Genomic DNA, 24113 nt, shown 5'->3' with positions numbered 1-24113 from the left:
GATTTTCAACCACCTTCTTCCAAACTGCCCTCCAGCCAGGTGTGTGAGCAACTTACCACGGGGCAGGGCAATCCACAACCCCTGCTGGGTGGCAGGGCAGGAAATCTGGAACGCTCCAGCTGTTAGGGTCTTGGGAGAAAGAAAAGCTTAAAAAAAAGTCACCTGTGCCACTGGGCAGGGCCAAAAGTGGAGTCCGCAGCTCCTGTGGCACCGGCCAGCCAACAACACCCTTGGGTGTGTCCTGGGCAGATGTTTCCAATATACATGGGGGGTGGGAAAAATCTATTTACAAGTAGGAGACCGTTGAGGAGCAAGCCCAAGAAGGAAATAAAGAAGACAGTCATGGTCAAACATAGCTATTTATTTTCTCTTATAAACAGCCTTCAGTTTCTTATTGAAAAAAAAAAACCCTAGGATTTAAATATTTTGCCCCATCACATACAACCATCTGTATACATTATTTACAACTCTCAAATAAACACGGTGCGGATTTTCAGACATTCAACTTATTCTTTTTTGATCAAAAGCTGTTTTCATTTAGAACTGAAATCTCCATCAGTGACTACGAACTGAAGCGGTATTGGCACAGTTAGCTCACAGTAAGGGTTCTCTCCTTGCATTTTATACATTACACTGCTTTTTCTCCCACACATTTCAGGATTCTCAAGGAGGAGGAAAGGTTAGTGTCGCTCTCGGAATTAATTAATTAATTTTTTTTGCCTTCAAAAATGGCCTTTCACTGAAGCCTCATTCATTTTTACTGAAACCTCGTTGGTTTTTATCCAAACCTTGTTATTGCATCCTTCTCTCTCTCTCTCCCAGTGCACATCAGGGCATGTGCCTCTACACCACACAACCAAGCAGTCCAACAGCCACGACAATAAATGCTCCCTCCGCGACACGGCTCGGAAAATTGTCCCCAAGTTGCAAACGTACAAAAATAATGAGTATAGTTTAGTGGCTATAAAAAATTAATCTCCCCTAAAAATACAATATTCTATGAACAATCTGGGGAATCGGTTCTTCCAACAAAATAAGGTAATTGGGTATTTTCCTAGGCTGCAAACTGAACCTGGCAAGAGGAAACCATAAGAAATGCAGGGAAAGAAGAAGGTTTAACACTGAAAATCACCAATGTTAGTCTCGTGTTAAAAGAGAAGATATGCAGGAAAAAACGATGGGCATCCATAAAACTGCCAGTGGTTTCAGGAGTGAGGGATTGGAAAAGAGACAACTGCTACCAGCAGTGAAGGAAACGAGATTCGGCACAGAAGGGAATACTTTAGTGGGGAAAAAAGCAAGGAATCTCTGCTCGTGCTGCAGCTCCTCAGATAATCCAGCCAAAAGGGGGTTTATGTACAGTAACAGCACTCTGGCAGGCAGGAGAGGAGGAGAGGGCAGCAAGGAAAAGCACAGCTATCCAATAGGATGTGTTCATAGCAAAACTGTGTCTGGTGACCCGGGAGAAAGGAAGGGGGGTGAGAAATAGAAAGGAACAATCTGAAAGGTAAGTTGAGTCCATAGCAGCAAGTAGGTGTCCTTACCTGGTAACTAAGGGTCAGGGACACTGGGAGAGGGCTCAGTTCCCAAGGACTGAGTAAGGATACTGCTCCTCTCCATCTCCATGGTAAAGCAGAAGTTCAAAGCTCTACGTTGCATAGTAAGCAGGAAAAGAAACTGGATACTTGCAGATGGGCTGCCTGCCCCTCAGAACCTGCTTTGTCTCCTCAGCCTCCTGCAGCAGCAGAAGGCGGTGGTTTGGTTCCTCTTTGCATGAGTAACTTGTATCCCTGTCTGGGACTGGAAAGACTTGGACAACACATCCCGGATCCATCCACTGCCAGCTGAGCTCCGTGGGCTGGGCCCTTTGTCCCTTCCCAGCTCCAGGGAGGAGTCACCACCCAGAGCCCCGACAACATCCAAGGTGCTGCTAGCAGCAGACCGTCACAAACCACAGGAATTCGGGACCCCACCAGACTGGAAGGCCTGAGGCAGCCCTGGAAGCACAGCCTGCTTCAACCCCACTGGCACTTTCTGCTCCCCATGACCAAAGCTGGGAGGTTTTGTCCCCCAGTGCTCGTCACCCCTCAAAGTCCAAAGTGAGGGCCTGGAGTAGAGCAGGGTTGGCTTCTCTGGGGTTTATTTGGAGGGGTAGGGGGTGTCCCCCACCTTCCACCCATAAATGCACTATTTTATAAACACATTCACTCGATCCAGATTCCATTGAGTGGCATTTCCATGTGCCCTTACTCCGAGAGTGTAAACACATGTCAACGTCTGGTCCCACAGCTTTCAGAAGCAAAACAACAATGAAAAGCTGCAAAAAGAAACAGCACAGGGATCCTAAATCCCCACCACTGCAAACATGTCCTCAATGATGTTATTTTCAAGTGTTGTGTAATTAAACAATGTGTTCATACAGCTGTCAGGCAAATCATGATCTCCAAGCTTTTATTACGTGCCTAGAAACTATTTGGTCAAAGACTTTCTATTGCCAGATATTGAATTAAAAAAACCACACTATCCACCTAAGACTCATTTTTATACATTCCAATTCTGATGGGCTGAACTGCAGCAGATGCCTCTGGATTTCTAGAGTTGGCTGTTCAAAATAAAAAAACTGCAACAACAACAACAACAACAAGAACTAAACCCTCCTAGGGCAGAAGTGTGCCAGGAACGTGAACCACTGCACTGCCGTGTCCAAGCAAATCCTCATTTCTACACCTTTATCTTTCCTGCTGCTTGCTGGCACATGACACCAAACCAAGGAGTCACCCTGAAATGGGAGGCATCCCCTGTTGAGCACCTGGGAGCTCCTGCCTTGCTCACTCTGTGTCCAAACCGAGCAGTTGGAATTCGGGAGATGGGTGGCTTTGGTGCTGTCGTGCGGATGGTGGCACAGGAAAAGCCAGAAGTTCAGGATCCCTCACTGGAACCCAGGAGCTCTCAGGTGAGTCACTTGTGTGCTCAGCTGTTCCCTGCTGGCCGTGCCAATGGCCTCTCACTCACCTCTCCTGCAGGCTCCTGCACACCAGCTCCAACTTGACTTGGTTTCTGGTCGAGCCAAGGTGTGCAAAACAGAAGCTGAACTTCTCTGCCACGTGCTCACCTTGGCCTCCCCTGTTCCTGCTGCTTTTCCCAACATCTGGAGCTCCCTGAAGATGGGCAGTGGTTTTAAAAGAGGGAGAACACCACCACAGTAACATAACTCCAAGGCAGCCCCAAAAATTATCTCCCCTCCAAGGTAGATTTCCTCAAAAATCAAACACTGGCCACCAGAGCCCCTCCTAAGTGCCAGGCTTTGCATTCCTAACTTAAAAACACCTTTCCAGCAGCTATTTTTCAAGCCAGGTTTCCCTTATTATTATTATTACTACTATCCCAGTGCAATTTTTTAATAGGGAATATTTTCCCTAATTTTATTTGTGCAAACTACCTGTTCATTTGGCAACTGCTAGGGGAACTTAACAAGCTGGCTGACCCAACTGATGCTCTCCTGCTAAGAAAATAAAAGCAACTAGGCAAAATCCCACGGCAGCAGGCATGCAACTGCTTGCTAAGCACAAGGCCTGTGTAATTTTGACACCACCTTTGCCGTTTCGCTTCAGCGAGAACTTTGCTTTTCTTCATAAGAAGTAATCTAGTTTTGAAAAATTCTATATTCATCTCTAAAAAAATAAGACAAGTATTTGTATTAAAAGCTGGAGATCATTGATTTCAGCAAGTTATGGCTTTTTTTTTTTTTTTCTAGTGTAAGCATAGATATATATTTTTAAAAGAAGTTTAAGTAAGTGTCTGGGTGTTAGTACATATTTTCTGTTTCCAGCAATGTTCAGTATTGTATGTGCTTTGCACCTCAGAAGTGAGTCTGCCAAGGCACTTGGAGAATGTAAGCAAGTCTTCCAGGGACTTCATGAGAATGGGCTACCACTGACACAACACAAGAACCCATCCACCAGCAGAGTCAATCCCTCATCCAAGCACGTTTCCTTAATAAACACTCAGCACCTGCTAGAAATTCCACAATGAATAACAACAGTAAAATAATATTAATAAAAAAAAAGCTATTTACCACATGTCACTAACAGAGAAAAGATTTCCCCTAATAAAAGCACAGAAAGTAGATCTTAGCTGTCACTGGTAACAGCAGAGGGGGGTTGTTTTGTTTGTTTTTAAAAAACAAATTAACAAAAAACAAATACCACACGCTCGCTTAAAGAAACAAGTGACTTCAAGAAGTCTTCTTCCTTTTATCTGTCCTTGGAGGTGAGTTTTTCAATCAGTTCTTGAAGTGGTGCAAGTTCTCTTCTATCAATAAGGTTGAATTCCTGTAACAGGGATGAGGAGAAAGACACACACAGAGAGTTTTGTGGGTACAGCTGAGGTGAGAAGCCTTATTTAGCCAGAATTCATTTGGCAGCCAGCTTCCAAGCCCAGGCTGGGCCACTACAGCCTCCCCTGCCCATCTGCCACTTGCTGACCTCAAGTGTTCCACTGCCTGAAGCTTTTCCTCCCTCTTAAAGGAAGGAAACCTTTTTTTTCCACAAGGGAAGGGGGATAATGTAGCTTGGAAGTGAGAACACTGTTTGCCATGTCCTTACCTGAACAAAAAATATAAAGTGCTTGAAAGAAGTGTTAAGGTGTGCCTCTTCCTGCAGCTGGATCACCGGGTCGAAGTGCTGGTGGTAGATGTGGGCGTAGACTCTGAAGAGACGCTTGAGAATTGTCTTGGCCACTGACATGAAGTTCTTTGGGAATGGTACGCCTGGGAAGAAGAAAAAAAGAGGGCTTATTCTTCAACTCCCGGGCCACGTTTGTCTGCTGTGAAAGCCACTACAAGCCAGGGCAGATGGAATTGGTTTCAAGAGCAGACCTTTGTCACTGCACAGATTTTATTAAAACCGCCTGGGAAACAGCAAGCGGCTACTGGGAGCCATGAGCTCTTCAGCTGTCACTTCCCCAGGCTAAAAAAAGATATGCATCAACCCTCTGAAAACAGGAAACCTGTCTAGCTCCTCCTCACCCAGCAGTCTCCCCAGTGAGCTTAGCTCTTCTGTAGCCTTTCCTAGTGCTCAAGTCCTGCCTGAAGGCCAGAGGCTCTGGATGCTCTGAGGCCAGTCAGGAGCTCACCAATGCTTCCAGGTCTCAGCATTAATGTTCTCATGCTCCTGCTGCAGCCTGCCCTGCACACATGTACATGGCTGCTGCAGCACACGGGAAATTCATACTTAGCTGGTTAGTTTGTGGCCTCTGAAACTCTCTCTGAAGGCACAGCTTCTCTAAAGAAGCTCAAATGAGTATGCATCAAAAGCCTCAAATTATTTACAAAGTTAAGGCAACTAAGAGACCTCCTCTGTTATCTTTCCCAAACTGTTGGTTGGTCATTATTTCCCTCCTGCTTTTCTGAAAGAAGCCTCTTTAAAACATCTATTTTTCATCTTCACTTCAAAAAAAAGCAAGCAAAAAAAAATCATCAACTTAAGATCAAAGCTGCACTTCAGCTTCTTCAGAGATAAGGCCTGAAAGTTCCTCCTGACACCCAGACATCTCTTCTGTGACAAAAAGCTGCTTGGTTATAAGGGTCTGAGATCCTCTGCTGTTATTTCTAAAGAAACAACTCACTGCTCCAAGTGAATAAAACACCAGACTCGATTAACAGAACCAGTCATTAGTTAGAAATGGTACTAATTGTGACAGGTGTTTATTAGGAGTACTAACACATGGATCAGAGCTCATGCAGTACAACATACCTTCAAAGATAAGTGTGTGCAGATAGATAATGTAACCTTCTAAACCTGCCCCACACATCAGCCACTGAGGAGACCTTTTAACACTGGAGTGCTCCTGTGCAGGAGTAACCCGAGTGCACTGCTCAGCTGCAGGTACTCCCTTACCAATTTTAGAAGGAAACAGCGTTTCGTCATCCAGCTGGTCCTGGACCCAGGTCATCAGGTAATCGATGTACTTTGGTGCGGAGCACTTGATGGGCTTCTTGATGTTGGTGCCATCTGCCCAGTGGTACTCGTACCTGGGGTGAGACAGGGCAGCCTTTAGCACCAGTGAGTCGCTCCTGGTGGGCCTTGCCAGAGGGTGGATCATCTGGGAAAGTACTGCTGAAAAACCCCAAGCACACCTCACACGTACCAGCTCCCAGGTGAACCACAGGGCTTGTATGTTACACATCACACACGTGGTTTTATGCAAAGCTTGCTAAGCATCTGGTCAAATCTGTCCTCTCCGTTTGTTTAGCAAATTTGGTTTTGTCAGAACCGCTGCTGGGAGAATATTTTCACCGTAAACAAATTTGAGGAGGGATTATGAAGGTGCTGCTCACAACGGGACCAAAAAACCCCCATTTTTATAACAAATTAGAGAGTCTGAAAGCATTTTAAAACTGTATCTAAGAACACATGCAAATATCCCAGAGACACCAAATGGACCATATGTCTGGGTTTATGAAAAAGCAGGATTTCTCAACACCCAGTACTGCCCTAATACCAAGACTTAAGTGGTATTCATGTAGGACAAACACCAACACTTAGCTGAGGTGCCAGGATTGGTCTGGAGCCAGAGCAAAACAACAAACTGAAACAGAGAGCAGGAAAAAGCAGAAACACTGGATGTCTCAGCAAAAGCATAAGCAAGAATCCAAGAAGGGCACAGGGATTCTTATCCAGACATCTACTATTTCTGCAATATGTACAAGGAAGATTTTGGTAAGTGCTAATGGAATGCCTGCATATAAAAACTTTAAACCTTCCTTTAAGAAGCCCTCATTAATGTTTCAGAAAAATAAAGAAGGGGGAAAATAATTTCGATAATTAATTTACTTCCCAGGTTAAATGAAAAAATAAACAAACACCAAACAAATATGAACACAGACCAAAAAAATATCAACCTGCTATTCCCCACCAGCATAACAGATGTTCAAATCCTTCTTCTCTTTCACATCCTTGCCACCTAACCCTGGCACTCCTCTCAGCTGGTCTCAAGCTTTTAAATGAAAAATCATCTCAAAAACTGCACCCAGTCACCAGTGTGTGAGAAACACGCTCTTACTTTGGGCCAGCAGACATCACGGGGCAGCTCTCCTCCGTGCAGAAGTCCGTGATGGTTCCATAGAGCATGTTGATCTGGTTGAAGAAGTCGACAGCTGAAAAACAAGGAAACCACCCATTAGCTCTCTGCAGCACGAGATTCCTACAGCCCAGACTGTAAAGCAGAGGTTCTGGAACAGTTTTTAGGAAAAAAACTCTGTTGTTGCTTTTTGAAGATCCATTTTAAGAGAGATGCAGAACACAACCACCGATTTTCTGGGACAGCCTCTAGCAAGAACTATTTAATTGTTCATTGCAGCAAAATCTTCAGTTGGAAGAAGAAAAAGGAAGGAGAAAACCTGGTTATTTCCCTTCCTGAAAGTTTGGTGCATTTCACTACAATCCCAAATTCTACTGGCAAGCGTGGAATCAAAGAAAGATTTTCAGCATAAACTTTGCAACTAGAGAGGGCAGGTACTCATTAGGTGGCAGTGGCTTCCCTCAGGCTTTGTATTCCAAAGGCCCACCTTTGCCAAGAACATCTCATACAATCCCAGACTGCTTCAGGTAGGAAGGGAATTAAAAGACCATCCAGTTCCACCCCTGCCATGAGCAGGGACACCTTCTGCTATCTTTGGTCTCTCCAAGCCCCATCCAACCTGGCCTTGGACAGTTCCAGGGACAGGGCAGCCACAGCTTCTCTGGACAACCTGTGCCAGGGCCTCACCACCCTCCCAGGGAACTGTTAATTAAGTTTCCATTCCCTGCTCCCAGCAGAAACCACTGCCTGCTTTGAGGCAAGCATGTTCAGAAAACCCACACAGGCTCTGACAGAATGCCTGATTATGGCCAATCCCACACTTGGAAGTCCCAAAATCCACAGGCCCATCAAGTAATTTCCTAAGACACCGGTCAGGCTGAGTGCTGAGCAAGAAGCAGCAGGGCAGAGCACGTTTGGTTTTGTGCTCTTAGGGTTGAGAAGGGTGAAAGCAATGACTTGAAGTCACACATTCTGTCTCCTGACAAGACCCCTCTGTGAGCAGAAGGGGCTCACAGCTACTGCTGGAGCTTGGTGTGGTGCAGGGATGCTGAGGGAAGGAAGCCTGTCACCAGCTCACTTAAATTACACAGCTACAAATCCTTTCCAGCTAATTCAGCAGGCAAGTCACTTGAGAAGGGATGAAATTGCTGCCACGCAGGAAAGCAGACACACAGAGTGAAGGAACCACCAAAAGGGAAGGATGCCAGCAATACATGAAGCATCTTAAGCAATGCTTACTCACACAAGTGGGCTGGCTTTTTTCTCTAGCCTAGTTTTGCAATGCAGTGTGAATTAACTTTGGCAAAGGATGGTGTCAGCAATTCCAGCCTGCCCTGGAAGCAGTGGCAAGTGGAGCACCAGAGTTCCCAACTCCATGACTGGTTGGGAAGAGGAAGGTGAGAGTCAGTGGGATGTTTTCACTTCCCAAACACGCCAAAGAGCAAGAAGAAAAAAGGCAGAACCACAGAAACAACTGGAGGACATTTAACTCAGCGTAATTTCTACTGCAGTGCACAAATCAATCCTGTACCACCACTGGAGCACACCAAGCCTGAGGAGCAAAAGATGAGCAAACACCCAGACAGGGCACAGAACACAGAGCTTGTGGCAGCCAAAACTGCACAGGCTACGGAGTGCAAAGGAAGAATCCATTCTTTAGGAGCAGAGGGCAAAATTCATGCAGCAGAGAGAGGGAGGAGGAGGAAACAAGGCCAAGCAATCAGAAAACGCTAATTTAGGCATCATTGCTTGGCCTGAAAGCAGAGAGTTTGGACAAACAGCTTTAGAGGAAGTTAAAAGAATGACATCACAGATTTACCAGAGCAAAGGCTCAAAACTCGGTAGGAACAAAAGGAACTAACTTTTGGAAAATTACAAACCCCATTAGAATCACAGCATCATTCAGGCTGGAAAAAGATCTCTGAGATCAAGTCCAACCTGTGACTGATCCCCGCCCTCTGACAGCTACATCTAGCTGTCCCCTGGACGTCTCCAGGGATGGAGATTCCAACACCTCCAATGCTTGACAACATTTTCTATGAAGGAATTCTTCCTGATGTCCAACCTGAACCTTGAGGCTGTTTCCAGTCACCCTGCCCCTGTTCCCTGGGAGCAAAGCCTCACCTGGCTGCACCCTCCTGTCAGGAAGTTCTAGAGAGCAAGGTCCTTCAACTCCCCTTTTCTGCAGGAATAGAAAGGGGGACACAGCTGTGGTGCCCCAAGTGTCAGCCCACTTCCAACACCCCCATGATAAAGAAAAGGCCAGTGACTCACTGTTAACTGCAACCCATTCATTTAGGTCTTCCCCTTCTGGAAGCATCACAGCCATCCGGAGGTTGCCGCTTCCCAGCGTGGCCTCTGCATGTTTTAGCAGCTCGTACTGGTGAGACCCCTCGGGAATATTCTTCTTTGGTTTGAAGGTTTTGGAAGAGCGACTGCCACTGCAAAGGAGAGAGGAAATATTTAGAGATTTCTTGGAACAGGAAGCAAAAAGGAAACAAGCAGACCAGTCCCAGGTAAGACAAGATGAACATTAAATACCCATTCACATATTTTCACGTTGCAGCAGGGTATTTACCAAAAACTGGGATGCTAAACTAGCAGGTATTCTGACTTATTTTAAACCACTTTCTCACCAATCACTTCCTTACCTAAAATTTTGTTTGGAAATACATGGTCTGGCTAAGAAAAAACATTTAGACATTTGAACCATGGCAGTGAGCCCGGATAGCACATGAGCTGCTCACATGTCAGAAACATGATGTGTAGAATTAAATATTTGCAGGGAAGAGTCAAGTGAGTCAATATTTGTGAGTATTTTCGTGTATGAGCTGAGAGAAGACTTCTGTCAGAACAGGCAAACTGAGCTCTGAATTCCAATGCAAGTTGAAAGCTGTGAAACCCAGACAGCAGAATTCTCATAACAAATACTATCCAGATCTCATTCCTTTATATAAAGACTTGGCCAATGTTTCACTACCTCTCTAAGAACCAAATAGAATTTCTCACTGGTGGGGTGCAAGGGCTGTCTCTCTTTATTCTAGGACCTGGCACAGATTACCCAGAGAAGCTGTGGCTGCCCCTGGATCCCTGAAGTGTCCAAGGCCAGGCTGGAGTGGGCTTGGAGGAACCTGGGCTAGGGGAAGGTGTCCCTGTCCGTGGCAGGGGTTTGGAATGAGATGGGCTGTGAGGTCACTTCTAACACAAACCATCCTGGGATTCTGGGATTCTGTGCTATGGTCCCAGAGCTGCTCTGACTCTCTGAGGCCCCGAAGGAACAGCAGCACCCTCCCCTTCCCACAGGCCTCTGAAGTAATCCTGGGTCCTGGGTGCTGTGAAGAAGGGCTTGGCTGGACTTCCAGGGATCCTGGGATGATACAGCTGCACAGCCATGAACATTGACATGGACACCCAAACAACACCAGCCTGCTGCTAAATGCAACCAGGAGCCAGAAGGCGAAGGAGGGAACATCCTGCTCCTGTCTGCTCTGTTGCAGGACACTCCTGGCTCCTTCTAGTCATCTGCACCTCGCCCTAAACCGGGATACCAGACACAAATCCTGAATTAAATAATTGCCTCCCAGTGGGAGTGAGAAGCTTCTGCTGCTCAGGGAGTTGCTGTCACCTCCCACCCCTCCAGCCACCTGCATCTGGTGCCAGGTCAGACTCAAACCAGCTCTGAACAAAGAAGAAACTGCAAAAAAAACAACAAACAAAAACGCCAAATCTCTCGACTGATTACTTTACTTAAACACAATTATTTTCTTTTCAGGAACACAGCCACTTCAGAGGCACTTTGCCAACATGAGGAGTGAAAATACAACCAAAAACATCTGGAGAGCAAAAGAGACTGGGATCATTATCTTTCCACATGTGTCAGCATAAGCAGAAGGAACCCAGCATGAGCTAAACACAACCTGGAAAAAGGTTATGAAATAACCAATCCAAGCAATTATTGTTTGTAGCACAAAGAGTAAGCCGAACAAAGGCACAAGGTTTTGGGAATAGGGCACAAGGAAAGCATGGTGAAGGAATTCCCTGAATAAGTAGTTTGTTCTGAGAAACTATGGGTAGGAATTCACCATACCCACCCCAGCTCGGGAGTCTGCCAGCCAACAAACCAAGTCACTGCAGATGTGCTGAACACCCTGCACAGATTCACGGTCAAAGAAGCAGAAAATGCAGCATGCTGGAAAAAGCTTTAGGTAGCATTCAATCCCTGCTCCCCCCTTCCAGAAACAGGGAAGTTCTTCCCATATGCTGTCAAAGGCTGTAACAAGAGAATGAAGTACTGCACTAAATTATCCATTCCATCTTTGCCTCCAACACCTCTCTGATCCCTGCTGCTCAAATGCAGCACAGCCACCCTAAGCCAGCAGGAAATGGTCTCACACACAAGGCAGGCAGGCATCCAAAAGGAAAAGTAATTAGGATAGCTGCAGCCTGGTAGTCGTCGCATGCTATGGAAATACCTGCAACATTGGCAATAAATTATCAGAATTCCATGCATTTATGCTGTTCACCAAAGCCAGTTAACACACTCCCTAAGACACAGCTCAGAGACACCCTAATGCAGCCTCCATCTTTACAGGATGTGGTTTTTCTTGGAAAGTTTGGTTAAAAATATTGCATTACTAAACAGTGTTCCAATTACCTTATTAGTCCAGAAGCTCTCCTATTATTTAACAAAAAAATAATTACTTTTTCCCATTATGCCAATCTGTTTCGTGTGACAGATTCAGAAAGCTGTCTTGACCCAGGTCTATTTCCTCAACTCCTTGAGGAATCAGTAAAAAAAGTAACTTTAAAGAGCTCTGCCTGGTGGGCAACAATTACACACAATCATCCACGTCTGAGCCATTCTGTTTTCAGCTATGTTCCATCATGGAATCAGCCATATCTGTCGAGGTTTTAAAATGTTTTAAGGCAGTAGGCAGCACCTGCCTTTTCCTGTTAAGGCTCTCTGAACTCTCCTTCATATTAAGGCAGAAGTGAGAGGGGACAGAGAAACCGGTGAAGATCCCATTTTCCTTTGGACATAAAAGGGTCATGAAACATGAAGCACCATCCCCACTATGTGCCACAACTCATATACAGCCTGCCAAGGAAAACGGACTTCTCAAGCAATTCCAAGGACACTTTGCTCCCTTCCCTGCCACAGGGAACGTTCCTAGCAAATGATTACTCCCTTCTATTCCCCCAGGGAGCTGCAGTCCCAGCAGTGGCAGCTGCAGCCGGGCCCAGCACTGAATGAGGAACTGTGTCTGAGGCTGTGTGCAGGGCTCGGCAGGCTTGGCAAGCCCTTCCCACCAGCAGGAGCCCACGCAGCCACGTCACAGAACACCACATTTCCTGCAAAGCTGTCATTTTAGCCACCCAGCCGCTGGCAGGGGGTGGGTTTTGTGATGCACGTTCTGCAGGCTGCTCGGTCTCAGGCTGGTAAGAGGATGATTCCAGAAGAAAGGGAAAAATGTGAGGTGTTCTGCTCACCCCACACCACCTCAAACAGCTCATCTCAGCTTCCAGCGCAGCACTGGCAGATGTTCTGTGCTCAAAGCAGCTTAAATACCCACCTCATCTCTTGATAAACTTCCCTGTAACTGCTGCCAGAAGAAGCCCTTGGGCCAGCCTACCTTAAACCTCCTCACTTCCAACCATTTGTCCACTGAGCCTTCCAGCAGGGGTTTTTATCCATTTCCACCAAGTCTGCCATAGATTTGGGGAAACCTGAACTAAACCAAGTAAGTTTAAGCTCTTTATTCATAAAAGCTACCCCTTCACAGCATGGTCTCAGCACAGAACTAACCTCAGGCCCTCAACTGCTGTGCAGTGGCAGCATTTTCAGCACACACCTGCCACCTACGTTCCTCTAACTGCTCCTTAATGCTGAGGCCCCTTCCTTGGGGTAAGGAGTGAGTGACTAACTCCTGAAGCACAGCTGTACCACTCAGTGTCTCCCCAAAGCCATCACCACCACAGCCAGGCTAAAATAAGCCCTTCAAAGTACTTGGAAAAGCCCAAGAGATTCTCAAAAAGCTCAACTCAAAACCGTGCAAAGAACATTTACGCAGGGCATGGAAACCTTTCCTATTTTAACTCCTGCTTCTTCATCTTTAAGCGCCTTCCCAAGCATCAATTAATCCTCACAAAGTACCTTTGAAGTAGGGATCATTAGTGTCTCATTACACAGGGAACTGAGGCAGCAACTCACTGCCACAGGCACACGAGTGAGAAGCACACAGAGAAGCCCCCAAGTTTTAGCTGTGTACTTCTTTATCTCTCTCCTCCCGCTGTGCCTCTTTTCAAAAACAGAAACACTCTAAGACAAGACCCAAATTCCAGAAAAGCAAACATTTCCAGGCTTTAAACAATAATACAGGCCTTCAAATGATAACATCCTGCTAAGAATAGAACATCAGAGTGAGATCAGTTTGTTTCCACCAGCCAACACGCCAACAAAGAAACTAAAATAAAAGCTCGAGCTACTTTTTGACAATGAAATCAATAGCTGCAGCCTTTCCCTGTGAGAACCACAGCATCAGAACAGCAGGTAAAATTAAGCTGAACATGTTCAAAATTTGCACTGATGAGAGTGAACTTGAACATTTCTATTTATAAAACTGAATAGTCACAACATTTCTGCTCTGAAGAGAAACAGTGTGAGGGCAAAGCGTTGCTTCTTTCAGTTCTTACAGCACTAAAAAGTCAACTTTTTCCAATCCAATTCCCATTCATTGCAGGAAGCCTGTCTCAGTCCAGTCACTTGAATCTGCAGGTAACAAAAGCAAGGCAAGAATTCAGGATGCAGCCCATGCAGCAGCTCTGGGAAGCAGCTAGGAGCTGCCAACTCCTTACACAACGCAGTTGCTCTCCCAGAGGGTCAGGCAATGGTTTGAAAGCAATTCCAGGCCAAGAGCTTTTGTTTTGGTTTAAGGAGCAATCAGTGGCATGGAACTGAAAAACTTCCCCGGGCACATGGTTATTCCTACAGGAACAGAATACACGGAGCTCATTGTTTATTACCTACACCACAGAGTAACTTCAATTCTCTGTAGGCTTTTGAACCTGCAGAGGTTTCTCACAAGGGATATGGTATTTCCTCCTTCCACTGGAGCACTGACAGGGAAATCAGTGTTTCCATGAGATTTTTCATTCTCTACCTATCAAAGTTGGGACTGAAATCTGGCCTCCCCTTCTAGGAAAAAAAGCTGTCTTCACAGCCTGAAGTTCCCTACAGGATGGCAGATGAAAAAGGCACAACCTCATGAACAGCTTTTAAAAAACATGGGTCCCATTATGCACAAGACTTGACACGTTAAAAGAGCAGCTGTTTATCAGATGATTCACATGCAGGAAAGAGAAAGTTATTTAAGGTAGCCTTAAGGAACAGTTTTGCTTTTGCTTGCCCCAGCCACCACCCCTCTTTGACGTAACCCTTACACATGCACATTCTTAAACTGCATTCATTTTTTTTCTGCTGTACACACAGAGTTTAGAGTCAGTGACTTCGTGCCAATGTGGGATTGGGCCAGCACAACCCTTACACGCACCAGACCTGAAGGGAAACCTCTGCTGGCTGAGCTCTGAGCAGGGGACAAGCTCAGGGTGTTTGGACAGCAGTGGCTTCCCTGTGCCCTGTGCCCTCACTCCCCCCACAGCAGCACACGGGGCCAAACCCACAAGGAAGTTAGGTGGCCACAGCCTGTTTTCCAGCCAAGCCAGGCACCTACACTTCCCTCTGCTTCCCGTTTTCCCATCTGCAGGCTGAGAAAGTGCCTGTAAACAAGAGGGAGGTGCTGTGCTACAGCACTCGTGTCTGCTACAACTCCACCCAATGGAGTTCCTGCTGTTTACCCACTTGGATGCAACCATTCTCCCAAGCAATCACAATTCCCAGTGCAAGGAACAAGCGAGTGCCCAGAACCCCATCCCATGACCAGGAAATCATCATCAGTTTGCTATGCTTACAACCAAAATAAATCCCCTTGTTTCATTTACAACACATTCATTTAATACACTTTCATCTCCTGGAAATAAAAATAAACAAAGCAAGTCACAGTTGCCCTCACTGGATACTACCAGAGCCCTGTCCGTGCACTCCAAACACAATTAAACTACTCCCAAGGCAGCCCATGGTTGCGGAAGTGACTCAACCTCTCCTGCCCTGTTCCCTGCAGGACTAACAGAGAGGGGCAGGCCAGAGCCACAAACAGCAGTATCCACCAGAGAAAAGCTTGGATCCAAGGTCTCCAGGCACAAAACCTGCAGCCTCCCCAAAGGCTCACCGAGAGCACTCTGTGGATGTCACTGCACTGCTGCTCCCAAGTCTCCCGCAGACTTTTTCCCAGAGCTTTACGACCGCCAAACTTGAAACACATTTTCACAACGATTAGCAACAAAGAAGCTTGCAGCAGAGACCCAAGTACCTCTGCATGTTCTCCTCCTGACATCCATTTGAAATCCTGTGGCATGAGAGGAATCAAGAATATCCCAAACATTTTGTTGCACACTCCCAGGAATCCACTGACTACCTCGAGACAAACACAATGCTGTCTTCACCCACAAAATTTCAAGCTACTACAAACAGACTTTATATTTTTAAGAAAGTGAGCACTAGTTTTGGCTGTTCTGTTGGGTCCTTTCAATCTAGGTTCCTCAGCTATTTCAGTATTAACATTTACTCTGTACATACACAGACCTCGTGGAACTGTAAGGAACAATCCAAACTAGATCTATTTCTTCTAATATCCTAATATTCACACAGTACTTGCTTAAAAAGCACAGGCTACTGGAACTTTGAAGAAGGTAAACATGAAACTCCTTTTCCAACTGCTTTGTTTTTTCCTGTGAGATGGAGATCATTATTTTGAACATTTCAGTCCCTAATTAAGCTCCCTTCAAGCTAAACAGCACTATTTCACCATTAATGTTCCCCTCTTTTCTCAGGGATCCCTTATTTCTGTCAATTAGCATCAGCCAACTCAAAAGGGAGGGCACAGCATAAAATCCAGCCCAAGTCAGAATTTCACCCAGTAACCTTTCCAAGTTTAGTTTCCACAAAGGTTCAAACCTCTTTACTGCAGGACTGTACCCAATAAACCATTCAGTGGACACAACCACACTTGTGTTTTTTTAACCTACCCTTCCCTGTATATAAAACTGAGCAATTCATAAAAGAAACATAAGGAAATACGTGTGATACCTGTGATTCCTTTACTCCAGCACTTCATCCATGTGACGACCATGGTGCAGCATCCCACATAAAGGGTGTCTGCTGCTCCTCACAGCCAGCTGCTGCTCCTGCCTCGCAGATTTCCTTACTTTCAGCTGAATTATCTGTCTGTCCATGACTAACACCCTCTGCGTCCCAAGCTGCTGCTAACAGTCACACCCTGTAAATACATTTACAAGTAGGAAGCAGAGCTTTGCAGAAAGCCATCTACAACCTGCTGAGAGTGATAAATTGCAGTAATAAAAGCTTGGCCCTAGCATCAAATTAGATGATGTAGATCCTTATTTGTACACCAAATATAGTGTTTGGAGAACATGCCTCAGAACATGGATGGCTTCCCAAAATGCTGATCAGTGCTTTTGGAAACCGATGCTTAATGAATGACTAAAGCAAATCTATTCATACAACCTAAGAAATCGCATCAGGGCATTTCTAAAGGAGGAAAAAAAAAAAAAAACTTCAGTGAAGAGTTTAAGACAGTCTTCAATCCCTTTAAACACAATAAAAAGAACTATTTCTTAATGTGCTTAGGGAATAGGCAGTTAAAGGAGAAATTTAACTAAATTTTCACGGGGAAGAGTCACTTGAGCACTTTCTAAAAGGCTGCCCTTTATTGTAACCCCCACGCAAAACAGACTGAGGATAGGAACATGGCAAAGGACAAACACTCATCAACTTCCCAACAGAAAATCTCCAACAGAGACAGAAGGTTACACTTACACTTGGATTAATAGGCAAAATGGGGTCTGGATCCAGGAACTAACAATCATTGGAGGCAAGAAATGACACAGAGAACAACAGGAAGAATAAACGGACAGGAGGCAGCAATGAATAATCTAACAGCTTTCTAAAAATACACTGCATTATCTCACCCCCAAGTATTTCTTACACAACCCCCACATTTAATAAAACCCTGTATGTGCTATCTTCAGGAAAATTTGCTTATCTCTTCCAAAGTATCTTCCTGTCAGGAAAACCCACTGGTCTGAAGCATCTGAGAGGGAATGACATAGACAGGAGCACATTTCTTTTGAAGATTTTTAAGCTTAAACATTTGACAGCTGAGCCCAGAGTCAACTGAACTATTCTATGAATTTAAACATTCAGACTTTTACTCTTTTATTTTGTTCACTCCCATTGCAGCAAGAAATTTTAAGAAGAGCTGTCAACCACAAAAGGTAGTAATAGGACATCAGAGATGCTGTTTCTCCCAAAAGCCAAAAGGTACACCTCAGCATTTGAAAAAGCAGTATTTTGTGGCCATAAAGTAAAAGACAGAGTAATGCCATTTTGATTCCTGGATCCAGAACACTGAGCAAGTCCCTAAAACAATTAATCTGTTCAAGCAAAACCAGGCCTGTGCTACTAAAGTTGGGAAAAACACAATTAAAGTACCAGCTACTGAAACAAAATACAGGTTTTTTCATTAAGGTTACAATAGAGAAGCCACCCAATCATTATTTGGGTTGAAATTATTTCCATATCAAAACTCAGTTGTCTCAATTTTCAGCAAAAGAGGAATTTACCAAAGCTTACCTAAGCTCATTTGTTCTCTTTGTCATAAAGAAAGGAATTAGACTTGTGATAAAGACAACAAATCCAGGCATTACGAGTCCTTATCTGCAGGATGTTCTCCTTCAAGTGAGGAAGAGATTAAGATTTTGTACGTCAGTATCTCAAGGACACAAGCAATCAAATCCAGAGGCAAGTGACCACACTATAAGATGAAGTGGTGGAAGGACAGACAACAACAAAAAAACCCAAGCAAATCTCAACAAAAACTCAAGTGGAACATGGGACAAATCTCTTCAGGTGTGTAAGAATACCAAAAGGAATGGATTCCTGACAAGGATCAGCTGTGAACTGGAGAAGAGAGGGTGAACAAGGTAGAATGCCCTCACAAAACAGAAAAAAGCCAGAAGCAAAGCTGCATTTCAGGGGGAAAAAAGACACAAGAAGAGTGAGTGAATTCGCTGCCACGGACTGCTTTTAAAAGCATCAAAATACATTTGCAAGGCAAAAACTACTGTTACCTTGATGAATTCTCAGGGTGGGACTGACACACGAAATTACCATCTCCTCCTGATGAACTGACTGCTGACTCAGGCTATGGATTTGAAATGGTAAGCGAAGCCTTGAAGCAAATGGAGATGTCTGATATGCACCACTCTTTTTACCTAAGCTTACTAAGAAAGTACAAGTTATTTCAAACTTATTTTCCAGGAACCAATTTAAGATGCATGGATACATGCAAATCCTCAGCTCTCGTTCCCTTCTTTCACATCCCCTCCTCAAAGTATCTACCGAAGCAGCAGTGCCCTGGGAAAGCATCTGGGAGATCCACATACACAGATGACAAAGCAAAGCACTGGATCCTCACAATCTCACATCATGAAATGTAGAGGCTGGAGAAATTTTTCCAACTCTGTGAAAAGTAATTGTTACACTTCTAGCTGAAAACAGATTTAAAAGCAGCTGAATTTATGACCCACAGTCTCCCTGTGTATTTAAAAGGAGAAGAAAAAGAAAAATAAAAAAAAAAGAACAAAAGCCAAACAGCAAGCTCATTGTAGCTCAGTTCCAATAGGAAGTGGCTTAGTTTACAAATGCTAAAAGCATCGCAAAGTACATCCTGCGGTTCAGGCTGATTTGTGGGTCAGAGGCTTATTGATAGCTCTTGGCAGCAAGATCTGCCTTACTGCTTATGAGGGAAGACTTAAAGTGACCAAATTTAATGTAGTTATTTACTCCTCTAAGAAAAACAAGCAGCTTCACTCTGTCAGCCTCTTGTAACCCTCCAGCCACCCACTGCCTGGCAGACAAATGCTTCTAGTATTTTATGCTTTTTCAAACAAAATAAAAATGTACATCTCAGGGCAGCATGTGGCTACGAAGAGGCCCTAAATCCAAAGCCCTGTCTGAAAAGTAAAAGGTGACAAAAGCATTTGATAAAGACTAAAATCCCTGCCACTCTCCGGTACACAAATCAATCCCAAAACTCATCCTCCTTCCATAGCTCCTCCCTGCAAACAGCTAATGGCATTGGCTCACTTACACAAAGAGGGAAGGACAAACAAGGGAAAACAATCGTGGCATAAAAGCAAACAATTAGGAAGCAATTAAGACCGGACATCACTGCGATGTAGTAAACACAACTTTCACACTGAACAATGCCTTTCTTCCTACGCTAGTTTTTCCATTCCAAACGAATGTTTCTATCTGATAAGGAGCTATCTAACAACATTTAGAAGCGACAATCACTCACCTCACCTACTACATGTTCCCAAAACACAGCAGCTGGGGAAAACGTTGTTTTTCCAAGTGTCAGGCCAAGCGCAGACATCTCACAGCCCGAACTGGTCTGCACAGCTCTGTGACTCCGAGGCAGACTCATTCTTGCAGAAATAAAAGCCAGGCAGCAGCTTCCTTGCTGTTTACCTCCGACATCACTGATAAGGCAGCAGCACTCCATTATGTGACACCCTAAACCCCACGTTTTACTTCGCTCTAAGTTGATTGTCAGAGCTGATTCCCTTTAAACCCCACTGCTACAGAATACTTCTGCTTTCCTCAAAGCTCAAAATTACTGTTACCAAGGCTTAAAAAAAAAATTATTTGGGAAGCTGGGAATAGCTTCAGAGTTGTCTCTCCAATTTACTGTGGGAAAACTCGAGAGACTTTTCAATCTTGGTACTTAAAAAAACAAGACAAGACAGGAACTGGACACAGCACTAATGGTAGCAGTCAAGCAGCTGATTTTATGTTAACACATACCTGTGTCAAGAGCTTCTGCCCTGATCTCACAGTAGCTTTACACTCCTCAAGCTCAAACAGAAGGAAACATATACATTGAAACACAGGGGGGGAAATACCTGGATGTCCCCTGTATTTCCCATTTTCTAACAGTCTGCAAATGCCTACCTGCTGATTTTTCCATGACCAAATTCCAGTTTAGGAGTGCCTACTGGTCCTCTGGGCGAGTCCTCGTTCAAGAGGAGATAAACACATCTCCAAAAGCATGGGAGGAGCACTCACAAAGCACTCAGCTGCTACACTGCCTGCCTTCGACAAGGAGGGGCCATCTGACACCTCGGGAAGCTGAGGAAAGAATAAAAGCAAACAGCCCTGATGTCCTCCAAGAGCAGGAGCAGCCTGAGGAATTGGGAAGGCCACACTGCTTGTCTATCTCAAAACAAATCCATCAGCTCTGATTTTGGTATTCATCTGCAAGAGATGTCATGGAAAAAAAAGGTAATGCCTTGCTACACCTTCTGCACATATATTTACACACAAAGTGTTATTTCCATTTTAAAAAATTATTAAACAAAAAAAAATCCACAACAACAAACCATGTGGAGCATCAGAAGCCGCTGCCAGGCTGCACTGTGCTGTAGAACAAGGCAGCGAAGGAAGAGCACATCTTCCCCCAGTTTGGTTTAAAAGTTAACTTGGCCTTCACTCACCAAAAAACATATCCCCAACAACAGCCACCCACCCTCACTCACCTCCAGCAGCTCCTAGTCCTTCCAAGACTGATCAGGCAACAACTACTTAATCTCTTTTTTAAAAAACCCTGAGCAGGAAACTTCAGAGAGGGATTCACTAACCTAAAGATAGGGGTTCCATGGGTTTTTTTAAAGAAAAGACAATTTCAGAACTTCAATAATAAATCTGAATATTTTCCTTTTATAAATAAATGGTTTTCATCTAGCTTCCTTTTTTATGTAAGTCTTGCCAGCAGAGGATAGCACAAGCATGTTACCATATGGCACGCCCACCAGAACTATCTTTAATTTTTTTTCCTTGGAGATGTAAGCTAAAGTACCTGCAACTATGTTGTAATTTCCTTTTACAGAGAATTTACCAAGCAGTGTTTTTTTGGAACTGGAGATATTTTTCTAGTTCAATTTTAAATAGTTTTTAAAGACTTGGGATAACTTATTCAACTGTTGGAGAGGTTTACAAAGTCTTTTCAGAAAGGAAGAAACAGATCAGAAAGAGAAAACCGCAGCTCTGAAAATAACAATTGCTGTCAAACCCCAGTTGTATAAATTCAGTGAATCGCCTCACAAGACAGTCTTTTTATAGTGTTCCCCATAAGCAGAGAAGACAATGGTTCCCCTTGATTTTATTTCCCCCCACCATGTAGCTTTATGTATCAGCGGCCCTAGCAACAGGGAAGAATAGCCACGGATTTGTCAGCAGACAAGGGGGGCCCCACACGTTATCCGAGCACAATCCCCCTGTTCTCTGACAGCAGGGAAGCCTGCAGGAGAGCACAGCTTTTGGCACCGTGCTGGGTGTCAGAATGACAAGCTGCAGCCCGGTGCCTGACGATAAACCTGCACCACAGGTTCGCTGCCACACAGGAAACCTTGCCGCTGCTGCACAAGGACAATCCGATCCTCACGGCAGCCCCAAACTGTGAGTCTGCCCACTGAAGGACAGCAGTGTCACCGTGGCTGGGAACAAACGCTGCTGGCACCTCCACATCAGTGACAAACGGGTGAAAAAGTACTGTGAAAGACTGTGTTGCAAGTACCATGCAAAGGTGGGGTGGGGGGGAGGCAAAATGCTAGCTGGCATTATCAATGCACCTGCAGACAGCCACACGCTATCTTGGAATAACTCTTATCAAGCCAAAACTCGAGTCTGACAAAAGGTCATGCTAAATTTCTGGATTCCCCCCCCCCCCAAAAAAAAAAGCCAACCAACCAACCAACCAAAAAAACCCACCAAAACTCCGTGTCAGCATCACAGAAAGTTCCCCTGGTCACCTGGAGGCCTAGCAGGCATATTTCCCACCTTTTTTTTTTTTTTTTAACCCATATCTAGATTGCAGGTGAGCAAATTAGGTGCCATCTACAGCACTCTGCCAACAATAGCTGAGGCAGCTTTGCCATGCATTAACTCCAGTCTCCGTTTCTGTATTTCATCCAGAAGGATCACTTGGAACAATGGAGATGGGGGTAAAGGTTTGCTATCCTAGGTTTCTGAAAAAAAAGAAACAAGCATCTCACTGTTGCCTGTGACCGAGCATGGAGGGTTTCATGCTTTTCCATTCCCAGTTAGCCAAATGCCACGGAGAAGGAGGCTCTCTAATTTGCAAACCAGACTCCCAAGACACTCGAAATCCTGTCCCCCCTTCTCCATCCACCGTGGCAGCTGAGAATTACGAAGGAGAGGGACAGCTGGGCTCCTCATTAGGAGCACCGCGCCTCCACCCACGGACAATCATCTGCACCCACCTCCCATCGGTGCCTTTCGGAATCCCTCCGGGAGCACAGAGCACGACAGGCCAGTGGGGATGGGTACGGCAGAGTTAAAAGATAAATGCAAGGGAGGAATCGAGGAAGAAACCAGCGCCAGGGTTATTTGTCTCCATGAGAACACAACTTACTAGAACACTCCAGCTCAGAGATAAAGTCTCTTCTCTAAGCCCAGGCCACGTTTACATCTGCTGGTTATCAATGTAAGCCTCTAACAGCGCCCAGATATTCCGGCAGCAGTCCCACGGAACCCGGAGTGTGCGGGAACACTCAGCGGGGACAAGGCCCTAATGGAGCTTGCCTCTTCCAGGGTGCCTTTTTCAGCTGCCTTGATCGCCCTTCTTTCCCTAGAGCGCATCTTCGCCTTAATTAATAGGTCACTGAACCGGTTTATGTTAATTGTCACAAGTACCTCGTCTTTGTTTCCAAGGGGAGGGACCAAAGTTCATTCGGTTCTTGCCCACGAAGCAAAATTTCAAGAAGTGTGCCTCTGCCCGCACCTGAATCGCCACCGACTCCCGAGAGAGCTCTTTCCTGCCGCAGCACAGCCCGGCCAGGTCCTTAGCGGGGCTCAGCCCCACCCGCCCCATCACTTGCACCGGGGCTCGCTTCCGCACGCCAGCTCCCGACCCAGCTGCGCCACACAACGCTACGGCACCAAGCTCTGCCCGCCAGAAACGAGAAACACGCATGAAAATATCATAAAACCTCGGGGAGACCCCTCGGGGGTCGGGTGGCTGTTTGACCCCGACCCCGCTCTCGCCTACCCAGCGACACCCCTCCGCCGGGCAGCACGGAGCCCACCGGGCAGGTCCCCGGGGCCGGTGATCCTTGGCTGTTTCCAAACTCGTATCCGTAAGGGGAAGCCGCACGGGAAGGGGAAGCCCGGCTCGCTCTCTCGCTCGCCCGCCCTCCAAACGCCCTCACGGCGCGGCGGCGGCCCCGCCGCTCCCTGCCGGCGGAGGGGGGCGGCTGCTCCTGGGGCCGCCGGGGGTCCGGGGCACAAAGGGAGAGAGCGGGGAGCGGGCGGAGCGGCCGCCAGGCCGGCGGGGAGCGGCGGGCGGCGAGCGACCGAGAGGGCGGCGGCCGCGGCCGCTCGGTGGGTTGTGCTGCCCTGCCCTGCCCGACGGGACGGCGCAGAGCAAGAGGAGAAGACCCCCCCCACACCCCGCGGGTACTCACAACAAGAAGCTCATGGCGATGGCGGAAGAGCGGGACCGGCGGCTGCCTGGGCTCGGCGCGGCGCGGCTCGGCTCCCAATGGCAGCGGCGGCGGCGGAGGGCGGGCGGGTGCGGAGTGAGCGCCGCGGGGCGGGGACACGGCCCGCCCGGCCGCCATCGCCCCCAGCGGCCCCCGCGCCGCCGCCGCCTCCTCCCTCACGGCTGCGGGGCTCCGGCACGGCCGGGCTCCTCTCGGGGTGTGGGGGTCTCCTTCAGAGAACCCTTTCGTGGCCCCGGGCACGGACGTCCCCTCACAGCCATCCCCTCACAGCCATCGCGCCGTGCCGGCCCCTTAGAGAGGCCCGTGTGAGT

At 46.3% G+C, this 24113-nt stretch overlaps 1 protein-coding gene across 4 annotated transcripts; it reads right to left on the bottom strand.

Moving 5' to 3' along the window:
* Positions 1 to 340: 340 nt before the first annotated feature.
* Positions 341 to 23920, bottom strand: MOB1B (MOB kinase activator 1B). Of its 4 annotated transcripts, none has more exons than XM_030272203.4 (6): positions 23764 to 23920; positions 9355 to 9521; positions 7063 to 7156; positions 5898 to 6031; positions 4605 to 4768; positions 341 to 4331 (listed from the first exon to the last, which is right to left on the bottom strand). In XM_030272203.4, the coding sequence occupies exons 1-6, from the start codon at positions 23775 to 23777 to the stop codon at positions 4254 to 4256; spliced, it is 651 nt and encodes a 216-aa protein (XP_030128063.1). In that variant the 5' UTR covers positions 23778 to 23920; the 3' UTR covers positions 341 to 4253. The 4 variants fall into 4 exon arrangements, with proteins under 4 accessions (XP_030128063.1, XP_072785009.1, XP_072785008.1 ...); XM_072928908.1 differs by lacking the exon at positions 23764 to 23920 and adding an exon at positions 22994 to 23232; XM_072928907.1 differs by lacking the exon at positions 23764 to 23920 and adding an exon at positions 22333 to 22367.
* Between the last annotated feature and the right edge of the window lie 193 nt (positions 23921 to 24113).

Source organism: Taeniopygia guttata, chromosome 4 (assembly GCF_048771995.1).
Source record: "Taeniopygia guttata chromosome 4, bTaeGut7.mat, whole genome shotgun sequence".
NCBI classification, from domain to species: Eukaryota; Metazoa; Chordata; class Aves; order Passeriformes; family Estrildidae; genus Taeniopygia; species Taeniopygia guttata.
This window is presented reverse-complemented; position numbering and strand designations above follow the sequence as displayed.